At 39.6% G+C, this 12,832-nt stretch overlaps 2 protein-coding genes across 3 annotated transcripts; one reads left to right on the forward strand and one right to left on the reverse strand.

The window, feature by feature from the left end:
- Positions 1-3,257: 3,257 nt before the first annotated feature.
- On the forward strand, positions 3,258-10,726 carry nfkbiz (nuclear factor of kappa light polypeptide gene enhancer in B-cells inhibitor, zeta). Of its 2 annotated transcripts, XM_044110056.1 has the most exons (12): positions 3,258-3,345; positions 3,610-3,690; positions 3,796-3,936; positions 5,605-5,696; positions 5,927-6,258; positions 6,774-6,879; positions 6,959-7,105; positions 8,329-8,392; positions 8,466-8,635; positions 9,133-9,243; positions 9,343-9,510; positions 9,781-10,267. In XM_044110056.1, the coding sequence occupies exons 3-12, from the start codon at positions 3,858-3,860 to the stop codon at positions 9,817-9,819; spliced, it is 1,308 nt and encodes a 435-aa protein (XP_043965991.1). In that variant the 5' UTR covers positions 3,258-3,345; positions 3,610-3,690; positions 3,796-3,857; the 3' UTR covers positions 9,820-10,267. The 2 variants fall into 2 exon arrangements, with proteins under 2 accessions (XP_043965991.1, XP_043965990.1); XM_044110055.1 differs by lacking the exon at positions 3,610-3,690 and having other exon boundaries at positions 3,271-3,345; positions 9,781-10,726.
- A 61-nt stretch (positions 10,727-10,787) lies between these two features.
- LOC122827288 (protein jagunal homolog 1-B) lies at positions 10,788-12,629 on the reverse strand. Its single transcript, XM_044110057.1, has 4 exons — positions 12,485-12,629; positions 11,599-11,694; positions 11,431-11,503; positions 10,788-11,360 (listed from the first exon to the last, which is right to left on the reverse strand). The coding sequence occupies exons 2-4, from the start codon at positions 11,685-11,687 to the stop codon at positions 10,971-10,973; spliced, it is 552 nt and encodes a 183-aa protein (XP_043965992.1). The 5' UTR covers positions 11,688-11,694; positions 12,485-12,629; the 3' UTR covers positions 10,788-10,970.
- Positions 12,630-12,832: the final 203 nt, after the last annotated feature.

The following is a 12,832-nucleotide window of genomic DNA, read 5'->3' on the forward strand; positions in this document are numbered from 1 at the left end:
GAAAACTATTTTTTATTCTACTTTGTATATCTGTAGCAGATTGGATCATATTGGCATAAAGAAGACTAACCTAGCTAGGGTTTTTTTTTTTGGTTTTTTTTTTACAGTGTAGATATGAATTTTAGACTTATTTATTGTGGAAACTAACTAAAACCAATGTTCTTGAAGTATGGGGTCTAATTTGGATTTTCACGTCACTGTTTTGTGTTTTGCTGTTCTGGAAGCTCACTAGTGAGTTTTTTTAGAGCACTTTAAGTAATTCTTTAGTCTGGTACGAGCAGCGTGTCAACACGTTTAAATGTATGGAGCAAAAGGGAAGGGCGAGTTTTGGTAAACTTGAGGCTTTTAGTAGAGATGAAGCTCACACCTCAGGAAAAAATGAAGTGTAACTCGTATTAACTCCAAAACTACAAAAACTGTCAAATAAAATCTCACAGCTGAAATGCTTCACGAGTCTGAAACCTTGAAGTGAAAATTTTCCGATCGAATGCTGTGAAAACATACAATATGCAAACCCTACCCACACATCAGAACTGCAGAGCAGCAGGATAGTGTGAGAAGATGTTGATTTATTCAGCCATTTGAATAAAAACCTACGCTTGAGGAAATATTTTTACTGTAAAAACCTGGACTCCATGCTGAGCGACTTCCTTTCGCTTTGGTTCAGGTTTGAGGAGTCGAACTTGTCAGTATTCACATCCTGCTCATCATCTGTACAGATCTGTGACTATATGAAGGGCCAGTACTTCTGCTTTATGCCAGAACAAAGGGGTGTTTTTTGTGTGTGTGTGTGTGTGTGTAAGTAATGTAAATTTGCGCTGTAATTTATTAAAACTGTGAAGTCCTTTTAAATTATGAGTTTGTGCTGTCTATCACAGTTAGTAGGTACAGTAAAATATCAACTGCTGTACAAAATAGTAGATCTTTGCTGATCTGTATTTGGTAGACCTGGTAGAATACAGCTGCCCACAAATCGCTAACATCCATTGGTACATAATTCTCTAAAATGCTTATAGTTTTAATAGTTCAAACACCAAATCTACCTTATTTTTGCTTTAATACAAACATATGAAACAATCTTAGTTTTATCACTAACTGTGGGTGAGTTAATCCAAAATATCAGTAAAATAAATATTGATTCAGTATTAGCATTAGATCAATACTAGTGTGGTAGAGATTTTATTTTAATTTTGTATTGTAATTTTTCAACTCCGAGAAGATTTTGTCTTCCTTCTTTCAAATGTCTATATTTTATTGCTCTTTATTTAGGAAAAATTCACACATTTGTGTTTCAGTTCATCATGTTAAGTATTTTTTAGACACAGGTACGTTTGTTAGAAATCTGCCACTACGTTTTAACAAAAATAATTTAAAGGAAAAAACTAGTGATGTTACGTGATGAGCCGAGGCTTCGAGGCGTGTGTCGAGTAATGGAGGGGGCGTTTCCGTGAAGCGCGTATCGAGGCTTGCTTCATTTAGGGGAGGAGCCGAAAACGATGACGTCCGAGGCGTCGCTGCCCGGCTGTACCACGTGACTGCTTCGGGAAATGGCTCAGATTTTGTCGCGCGGTTTGACAGCTTTATAAACCCCACAGGCTCCATTCAAAATGTGGGTTGTTGTAGGCGAATTGCGGTCAGTTGAGAGAGTGGATAGAGTTTTGATAGTTTGGATAGCAGAGTTTGGATAGTGGTTATTTAGTTTGAGACAGTTAGTTTGGTGTTTGGAGAGTTTAGGAGAGATAGATAGATGAGGAGATTTAGGAGCGCGAAGACAGGATAGGAGTAGGATGGTGCCAGCGAGAGGTGTGAACTGAACATTTGCAGATGCATTAGGTTTGCTTATGAGGAACTGTATTTTCACTGTTTCTTATTTTCTGTAAAGGTGAGGTGTTTATTGTGCACCAAGGAGTTGGGGTACAATAATAACACCTCATCCATGCTAAGACACTACCGTGCCTTGCATGAGAATAGGGAGGAAACTGGAGCTTCACCCAGCCAAGGTATTTCATTACTATACTATAATCATCGGTCACTGTACCCCAATCTGTACAAACTTGCACTTATTTATTTATGCACCCCGGCATTATCTGTGCCATGTGAGCGTGTCTTTTCAAAGGCTGGAGAAGTAGTGTCAAAAAAGAGAAATCCTTTGAAACCTAAAACTGTGGATAAATTGTTGTTTCTTAATAAAAATGAATGAAATAATCCAAGTTACACAAGCATTAGCCTATTCACTACCCCCTCCCTAGTTCCACAAGCACTTTCACTGTCCTCTGCCTGATTAAGCTCATGCCATTTTTCTAGAGTCACAGAAAAACATTATTACACAACCTGCCATATCACATGACACTACTATTTTGGGATTAATTACACACAGACAATACATTCAAACAATATTTTATTGTTCAAACAATATTTTATTGTACACATATGTACACCTTTTGTGAAGTCATTCCCAAGACCCATAATAGACAAAAATTCAATGCATCACATGTGTTAAGATACAGCGGGCTGTGATTGTACACCTGGCCAGTAGGTGGTTTCGTGTGCACATGAAGCCTCAAGAAATGAACCCTTTCTCGAACCATTTGGCTCAAGTGGTACAATGCCTCATGAGGCTTCATCTCACCATCACTAGAAAAAACATTATGGACTTGATAATATCAAGCATAAATCATTAAACATCTATATAAGCAACACTGGCCTTGTACAGTGTTTACTTGGCATCAAATTGATGGCAAAATATGAAGTATCGCACACCTTTAAGCTAGCAGCTAATCACTGGCCCAGAAAATGAATGCCTGGATTGGCTGCTTTCTGAGCGCTAGCCAGTAGCCATCTCAGCTTGCATTGTGTCTTTGTTCTTCGAGTTTCAGCTTCCCATGATGGAAATTTTTCAGCAAATTTATTGTTCCACAGAAAAATCCGCAAAAAGGTGAATCCAAGAGCAGACAGGGGTTCTGTAAGCCACTCAACTAGACTTACTTATTAATCCACTGCTCAAAAAGGGGAAGACAAGTTTACCTATACCAAAAGTAAGTGAAATTAGGGAGGTAAAAGAGAAATCTACAAAACTGCAATGTTTATTTCTCTTAAAATTATATTTTCAGCCCTTCAGAAAACGTCTGAATCTCCGCCTTCTCCAAACACCTTGAAAACAGTTTTGTTGTTCAGTCCAGGTGAGCTCCTCCTGTAGCGGGGAGTTCCCCTCCCACCACTGGCTGGCTGGGAGGAGGAGTTTGTCCCAACAGCTCAATAAAACTTTTCACTTCTCACACTGTCATGTTTGAACCAGTTGGCTGCTTGTGCTGCACTGTTGATTCAGAGGGAGATTGAGCCATACAGGTAGGTTCACCGCCCTGTCTTTGCAAGCTAACTCACCACAATTATTAATTTAGTTTAGAAACAATTTTCTTAAGAAAAACCCTTTAACCATAAAGTAATTTCATCTGTGAGCAAACAGTTCAGCCTTTTTGCATATGAAATGATCTTGAGCTTCTCTTTTGACTATCAGGATATACTTGGAACAGTTTTTATTGGCGTTTCATACAAGTTCATAAGTATTGCTATGTTTTATGTAAATAAACTTTTATGGATCTGCATTCACAGCACTAGGTTTACAAGATTTATCTTGCTTTAAATGCGTGACTGAGCTACTTGATCCTTCTGCCAACCAGGAAGTTGGCCCAGGTGTGTGTGCCTGGGGGTTGTGTGACAGTTCCTCATTTTTAATCTTGCGTTGGACCGGTGTTAACTGGCTCAGAGTTAACATTCAGGCTTTTTGTTGCCTTCCAGGTGAGGTACCAGTGGGAACCAAGAGGCGCTGCTGTTCTGACGGCATCAATAAAACTGTCAGCATGTTGGATCATGGAGGAAGTGATTGGATGGGAGGTCAGGTTCTGTCAGCCTCCTTCAAATTCAGTCCCAACACTGAAGGTGCGTTCTTAGAAGCTCAAATAGGAACTTCATGTTAAAATAAAATGTACAATTAGGAGGCGTATGTATTTTATATGTATTTTTTGATGCCTTCTATTATTACTTTCAAAGTTGATATGAGGGTTTAAAATTAGAAGTCCATAAATTTCTGTTTCCCTGAGATAGATAACAAAGTGAGGCCATGGGTGAAACTGCAGTTCAAGTAAGACTGATGAGGAATTATCTTTATAAGTTTCTTTCTGGCAAGAATTAAAATAAAGAAATCAAACAGCTATGTTAACAATATTAGTCAAAACTGAATGTGTAACACTCCAAACAAGTCTGAACCTTTAGCGAAAAATTGTGTAACATCTTCCAGAGCTTCCTGCTAAAAATTTTATTTCATTTATTTTATTTTGTCATCCTTTTCCCTTTTCCACACTCTTACAGATTTCTATTTAAAGAGAATACTCTATGCCTTATGAACGTTCCTCTAACAATCAAATATTTTCTTAATGATATTTATATTTTTGCAGGTAAATTGTTTTGCCTCATGCTTAAGGTGGTTTATGTGTTTTTTCTTTATACCAAATTCCCAAATTTGAAAGTGCTTCCATAGCAAATAGCATACTTGTATAGGTTTTGCCTAATGCCCCCAACAACAGAGGTGTCCAAAATACATTCATGGCCTCAGGGTTGATTTTGGCCCCAGGCAGGGGTGGAAATTATCACCCGCCACTTGCCAAATGTGGATAAAAGTATGAAGTGGTATGTAAATTGGAGCGACACACCCGCCACCTTGGCAGGTTGACAATTTGAACAGCAAAAAAAAAAAAGAAGCTGCATTCAATTTGAACTTCTGTCCAGGCCCAGGGCAGGAGTGGCTGACTGGGCTACAGACAGATGCACAAACTGGATATGGGACGGACCGAGGCTGTCGTAATTTAACAACAAAATATATCAAAGATAATTCCTATCAACCGCGGCAGCCCATTGGTTGATTTCATAACACAATCGATGCCATCTCGAGAAGCCTGTTCTCTTATGTGCCTGGGTTGCTCATTAAAATTACAGTCAAGTGATCAGTTGGTCAAATTAGCCAAAGGTCATAGTTTGGCTGGAAAGGGACAGAAGTCAGTAATTAACTCATGTAATCATTACTCAAGCTGTTTAGGAGTAAAAGTTCAGTACAGAAATTGTTCCATATGCTGATTGTACGACAATCATTTGAGACATAACGAGACCTAGTAGAACTAGGTCTCCACTATTAATTAGCAAAACCATTAATTAATAAAAACAAGATGTGACCTTGGTTACATAATAGGTCAGTAATCTCTGCTTTACATGAGTAAAATATTCCTGGTACCATGTTGAATTCTAACAGTAGGAGTCCTAATTCCTCGAGCGTCAGCCATTAAGAATGTAGAATAATTGTAATCCAAGTATAGAACCCTGGGGAACACAACAATAGAACTGGTCAGAGGCTGTTAAGAACTTGTTGTGTAATTTCATTTCCATATAGAAAGCAAAAAGAGAAGACCACTTCCCAGATGTCTTGTTTCTGAAAACAACCGCTTCCATCATAAGTCTTATTTGAAAATAGTATTACATGAAAGTTTAAATAAAATTAAAGCAGCTTCATTCTTGCAACCAGTGTTTAACTGTTATACCTTATTTATTATTTTTCAGGTTGCATGATATTTGATGCTAAACCACAAGCATCCCTGCAGTATCTGCATAGGAAGACCACCGTAAAGGAGCTGCTAATGATGAGACGCCAGGTTAGTTGCATGACTTCATTATGCAGTTGTCTAATCTTACTTTTAGCTATAAGGAAACATTTAAGTTGCTAACGTATGAGGAAGAACAGCTGAAGGAACTAGGAACAGAGTACAATTTCTCCAGATACTTATGCAGATTTAAAGGGAGTGTTTCTGACGGCATACTTTCTATTTCCACAGGCTCGCATCTTTTATGAGTTTATGACAACTTAGGTCTGGTTTTCTTTCAGAAATGGAATTCGGAGCAGAAATGTAACCCGGAGCCTAAATTAAAGTCTCCTAAATACGAACCCATCGCCGCAGACATGAGTCCTCAAATGGCAACCTCTCCAACATCTCTCCACCTGAACTCCACCGCCTGCTTCATCCCAGCTCTCCCAGAGAATGCCGTCATGGGGCTGCAGGAAACGCCACAGAGTGTGCAGCTTCCCGCTCAGGAACACCATGTCCCAGCCTCTGGAGGGAAGATGACTCTGTTTCACTGGCAGGTACAACAAGAAGCCAAAAAGGCTGAAGGCCTGACCCCAGAGCAGCTCTGCATGCAGGACTCGGATGGTGACACGTATGTATAAATTGGCACCAAAACGAATAAATATAGCAATCTTTTGCTAAAACTTTTTCTGTGGTTTGTGCTTAAGATTATTGTAGAATGTGTTAAATATGTTGTTGTAGCATTAGATACTGTTCAAAGATTGCACTTGTGCTTTTATGTTCGCTTTCTTCGGTTGCCATAATTCATAACCAGGAACAACAACGTGGATCTAGTCCAAGTCCTTATCAACCTGTCCCTTATAAGGGCACAGTGCTTTAAGCTTGTCTCCAGACATGCCTAAAAAAATCAAACAAGATTGGGGAACGCCAAGCCTGACTTCTGTGTGGCTGGGACCGTCCCTTCGAATTTTACAAATTCTTTAATTGAAGCAGGCAAAATGGCGTTGCTACAAAAACTATCATAAACTGAAGGACGTTTTCAGATGAAATCCAAGGTTGATTTAAGGAAAATTAGGTGAAGCTGAAAAGACACATTGTCTATCATCCCATGTCCTTTTGATAAACTCTCAACTGTTTCCGTTGTAGATTTCTTCACATAGCGGTGGCTCAAGGCAGGCGAGCCCTCTCTTACGTACTCGCTGCGAAAATGGCTAGCTATGGCTCCCTGGATGTGAAAGAACACAACGGGCAGGTATGGCTGCCGTCACAACCTCATTCATTCGTGTTCATATGAAACGGAGCAGGAATAATGTTGTGTTTTTGGTGCTCAGACGGCTCTCCAGATCGCGGTGGCCACCAATCAACATCTGATCATTTCGGATCTTCTAAGTCACGGAGCGCAGATCAACATCAGGGACCTGTGGGGGCGCTCTCCTCTGCATGTGTGCGCAGAGAAAGGCCACTACCTCAGCCTCCAGGTAAAACGGTTCTTCTTTAGTAATTAAATCAATTGAATAAACTGATAATTGCATCGCTTTTTTTTTTGTTTTTGTTTTTTTTTGGCTAATTCCACTTGTCAAAATGTGCCAGAAGTAAACATGGAGATTTTATGTAATAATCAGACGGAATTTGCTCCACCTACAACTGGAATTTTGTTTTGGCTTGCTTGAGACAGAGTGGAACCTTCGTGCGAAAGTGGAACCCAGGGCTGTAGGACGGAATAAATCAGGAAATAAGAGCACAATAAACAGAGACCTGCTTGTTTCGCCTGCTGTGTCGTCATGCAAATCTGAGCTGTTTACCTCTGATGACACCTGAACGTTGCATGAGCTATTGCATGACAACAGGGCTTGGGGGGGTTTGTTGAAATAACTGTTTTGATGGATATCTCTTCCTGAAACATTATTTTTTCCTCAACCTAAATGACAAAAAGCTTTATTAGTACTATAAATTTGACAAAAGAAAACCTTAGCTGAAGGTTTTACAGTGTAAACATGTCTGAGCTAGTTAGATAAATATTCAGTTCAGGGTGTGACACGATATTGCAATTCAAAGTTCATGTAAACAGGCCAGGTTAATGATCTCTGGCTTGAAACACATTTTAGGAAATTTAACACTGAACATCCAGTCTTATGTTTAATTCAGCAGGGAAAAATATCTGTTGAACAAATAAAAATCCCCAAACTAAATCTTTAATCAATAAAAAAAAAAAAAAGAGAAATTACTAATTACCCAAATCAACAAAAACTACTCACAACATTAACAGACAGAAATGGGCCTCTATCCCATTGTATTTGTATCCCAAAGTAATCAGCCAACGATTATAATTAAAACTGTAAATATTAAAAATGAAGAGTGAGAGGGATTCATTTTTTGTTTTCATGGAGTTCAATCAGAATTCCAGGTGAGACTGGAACATGTTCAGGACACAGATGACTTGGCTATAAACGGCCTAAACAAAGCAACATTAGGTTATCTGTCGTCAGATCTGATTGTGCAACACCTGATTTAGATCTGCATGCTGTTGAACTGTTGACAAGCGGCTACAAGAAAACCCGGCTCGAGTGGAAAAAGCAAAACCGTCCACAGGAGCTCTGTGACGTTGAGACGAACTCTTAGTTAATTTCTAACTGAACTCTGTGAATAAAAGACCTTTGAGTGCTGATATGAAAAAAAATCCTAATAAACTTCCTGTCCACAGAGCATCTGTAAAACCCTGACAGGGCGCGGCCCATCAGTCGATGTTGAAATGTTTAACTATGACGGTAAGAATATTAATCTACTGTATATTTTCTTTGAGGTATTCTGAAATATGACTGAATCTGTCGTGTCTTGAAGGTTTAACTCCACTCCACGCCGCAGTTTTGTCTCACAACGCCGTCGTTAAGGAAGTGAGGCACCTGAAAAACCCTTGTCCATTCATGATCTCAGAGCTGGCGCTCAGGAGGCGCAGGTATGTGGAGTGCGTCAGGACTTTAATGCACATGGGCGCCTCCTACGGGACTAAAGTAAGTATTGCAGATGTTGGCTGTTAAACGACCCATCAGATTTCTGAGGTTTTTCTTTTGTCACACCTAAATTTTAATGTCTAAAGATAACTTGGAGGTAACGACTGCTGATGAGTCGTCATGTCACTGTTGAGAAACCTGTTTGACTCTTTGTGTTGTGTACTTGTTTTGAAATTGAAGGGTTCTGAGCTGTTTAAAGTACTCTTTGTTGGGACTTTGACTCTGACCCATTTATTCTTTCTTGTAAGTGATTCAGAGGCCAACTTCCTGATGCATGGTCCTGCTACATAACATCAGCTTTTTGGCCACATACTGTCTTTCACAATTTATGGTGGGAAACAGGATTTATAGTTTATAACAATTGTTACAATCTGAAAGGAGTGATGACAAACAAAAACAGAAGAATTCTGCAAGCGGCCAAAAATATTGCAGCACTCTACTGTAATGATGAAGAAACATTTTAGTAGCAGCTAAATCTCCTTTCTTTATGCCTGAAGGATCTGAAAAGTGGAAGGACTTGCCTTCACATGGCCGCCGAGGAGGCAAATATTGAGCTGCTTTACCTTTTTCTTGAACAGCCAACGTCTCTTGCTGTTGTAAATGTAAAGGTAAGCATAAAATGAAGGAATATAAGGTTCTACAAATACAAGTCATAAAATGATGTATTTTCACTTGTGTTCTCTGGTGAACATTTTCTTCTGTGTCAGACGTTCAGCGGAAACACTGCCCTGCACATCGTCAGCTCTCTGCAAAACTACAGAAATCAGGTGGAGGCCGTGAAGCTGCTGGTGAGGAACGGCGCCGATCCCGGAATGAGGAATTTGGAAAACGAGCTGCCGTGTCAGCTGGTGCCTGAAGGATCTGTTGGCGAAAAGGTACTCACCTGAACGGAAGCCCAAATCTTTCAGGTTTACACCACTTTTCAGTGACACAACACAAACACTATTACTATAAAAGACCAGCCTATTCTGTCTTATTATTTTTGTAGTTTGTAGAAGTATCTTGTGTATGCTAAGGACGGATCAAAAAAGAACCCTTACAATGATAAATGTGTGGCTTTATCTTAAGTCAATTATCCTGTAATTGTCCTGTCCTCTTCATGACTGAGACAGCAACTCGCCCGTTTGTTCTCTTGTGTTTTGCAGGTGCGGCAGATCCTGAAAGGGAAGTACGGTCAGGTTTAAGTAAAACTCCAGAACACTGTCAGTCAGACAGTCAACTTTATCATATTGGAAATTTGCCCAGAAAAGGCAGATGATTGTTGTTTCAGTGAAACACTCCCATGCGTTCGTTACTATGTAATGTGTAGATATTTTGGGGGGGTCTGTACTATGAAGTGGGTTAGCTAAAGTTCATCTATTGGTGTCCAAACTCTGGCTCCATTTACGACGGTGAAACTTCTGCTGGAAATCTAAACCAGGATCCCTTTGTCATATTTAGCTCTTAGCTACAGTTAAACATTTTATTAGATTGAATTTTTTGTTCTAGAATCCAAACTTCTAATCTAATTGTTAATCCCACTTTGTAGAACAGACCCTATTTATTTTATTGTTTTAAACATTTTGATTATTTGGATTTTGCAGAGAACTAAAACCAAGCTAATAAGCATTTATAAGGTTGTAATAAGTATTTTTTTTAATGCATCAATATCAAACGGTCAGTAGCAGGACTTTGAAACAATTGTTCTTTCAGAGAAAGAACTTCAGACTTGCCAAGCTGGTCCAGCAGATCTTGATAACTCTTTTCTTAAAGACTTTTTTTCTGCACTACATGACTTTATTCTCATATTTTAAAATAGAAAAATAAATCTTAGTTTGGCCCTAAAGCGTAGGATTAGTATAGGATTTTGGTGGTGGGGAGTTCAATGTGATTTATTATTTATAGGCTTGTGATATTGGTGGAGGTGTCATTTTATTATAAACTTTAGAATATTACCTGTAGTTAACGTTTATGGTTTTTGGTCAAATTTGAATCAAGTCACTGGATGTGGGAAATATGGTGTTTTTTTTATTTTGCAGTGAAGAAATATTGATTTTCTATGGCTGCAACATGATGTAAAATGCAAATAAATGTTGTTTTTAAGCTGTTAAACGTTTGTTTCCTTGTGTTTCAATCCAGTTTTACCCAAAATAACAAGGCTCAAACAAACACACTTGTTCTCAGTTTTTTAACATTGAAATGACATAAAAACTCATTCAGGGAGGGGAAAGCAGTAATCACAAACTGTCCAATGATTTTTTTTTTAGAAGCATAATTAAATCATTGTCAAAAATAAATATAGAAAATGATGCTGAACAAAAGCATCTCAAAGTGTCCTCAGCCAGCAGAGCTGAAGTCATTTCTTCTTCTTGTCCTGTGTGGTGGTGAACCACTGGTCCAGCAGCTTCTTGCTGTAGTAGATCTGCCAGGCGTGCACCTGCACAGAAATGACGATGACGAGGTACATCACGGACACGGCCGAGAAGCCAAAGATGAAGCGGTACGCCTTCCCGTGCCGGTACAGCTGCTGAGCCACGGGGAACATCTCCATGCCGCCGTAGATGAGCGGCGCCACGCAGAAGAGCCCGGCGCTGATCATGGAGATCACCAGGTAGCTGATGTTGTTACGCGGCAACGCCAGGAAGCTGAAGACAGTGGGAACTATGCTCAGAAGGTAGGGGTATTCCCACTGATACGGAGAGGCGACTACCTTGTGAGACACCAGGCTCAGCTGGCTTACAGTTACCTGGACACATCAGAAAACAGTGAGACTCTGCCTGCTGGGAAATAAGGCATCCTCTAATGTTTGTTCTCACCTGAGCAGCCATCAGCACCCAGATCAGCACATGGACAATGTTCAGTTTACGGATTTCAGACTTCAAGGCAACACTGAATCAAAAAAGAAAAACACACGTCTTGGAACAAACCAAGTTAACTGTATAATAAATGAGATGGGGGCGAAGGGTTGAAGAGACTGCCCTGACCTCATCTGGTAGTGGGATGCAACTCGCTCCCTGTGCTGGAAGTCACTGCCATCGGTACCCGTCGCCCTGGGACCCGCTCGAGAAGCCATGATGGACCTGCAGGTAAAACAGGAAGTTAATGCACAACTAACCAAACCTCTGAGCTCCAGCCTTGAGCAATTTCTGGAAAATAACGTTTGAACAAATTAGATTTATTCAAATAAACTCGCCTGCAAAAAGTTGGCTAAATCTGTGGAAGTCAAAACAAATGAAAATGAACTGTCCAGCAACAAAGTGAGCTTGTATTTAATAACAAGTGTTTTTTTTTTTTTTTCTGGCAAAAACTAGCCTGTACGACTTAGAAAAATTAAATAAATCAAGTAAAATGGGACACATCAATCACAACGCAGGGATTTGTCCTTTTATTTCTGAGCAATGAGGAGAAAATACACTTAAGAAACCACTTGGTGTATTATTTTCCAATTCTCACTTCAAATGTGTAGCTTATGCCGCTTTGACTTGTATGTGTCACAAGCCCAGGCGTTTAACATTTTGTTATTTTAATTTCCGTAGATAGCTGTAAGCTACAGCAGCGTTAGCCGAGCAGCTGTTTAATTCACTTTTCGGTGTTAGCATGCTAAGTTACCATGTGTTTCTTTTCGACTTTGTTACTGAAATATTAAGTTTGACATCTTCAAAAATGTTAAAAAGAGCTTCCTTCCAACTTTTCTCATCAACATTATTGTAACGCCAGTTTGAACTAAAGCGTCAGTGAAAGGAATGACAGACTTGAAGCTACCGAATCTTTAGCTAGGCGTTAGCCACTACAGGTCAAACACCTGCCACGTTTTAGCGTATATGTAGATCTATGCATGTACATTCAAAGTCTACCGTTACTGGCTCTTACCTTGTTGTGCCTTGGTGTTTATATAAAGCATATATGTGTTTCAGACTTAACAGTTAAGGTGCAGCTAACTGACCGCAAGGTTACATGGGATGTATGACGTTTCATACATGGCCCGGTCCCAATGCTCAGTGCGCACCCTACGTCACTCTGTGAAGTGTGGACTCTTGAGGGTTCGAGTGCGCAGGTTTACAAGCGTGCAAAAATGTGAGAATAGGGACAGCACGTCCCTGTGTCACAACTTTGACATTCAAAATGCTGGGACTGGTCATTATTTTGGCATTTGTACTGCTAAAAAGTACGACTAGAACAAAACTAATTATTTTAAATGTACAGTATAGGAATTTTTGC

This window comes from Gambusia affinis, linkage group LG24 (genome assembly GCF_019740435.1).
Source record: "Gambusia affinis linkage group LG24, SWU_Gaff_1.0, whole genome shotgun sequence".
NCBI lineage: Eukaryota > Metazoa > Chordata > Actinopteri > Cyprinodontiformes > Poeciliidae > Gambusia > Gambusia affinis.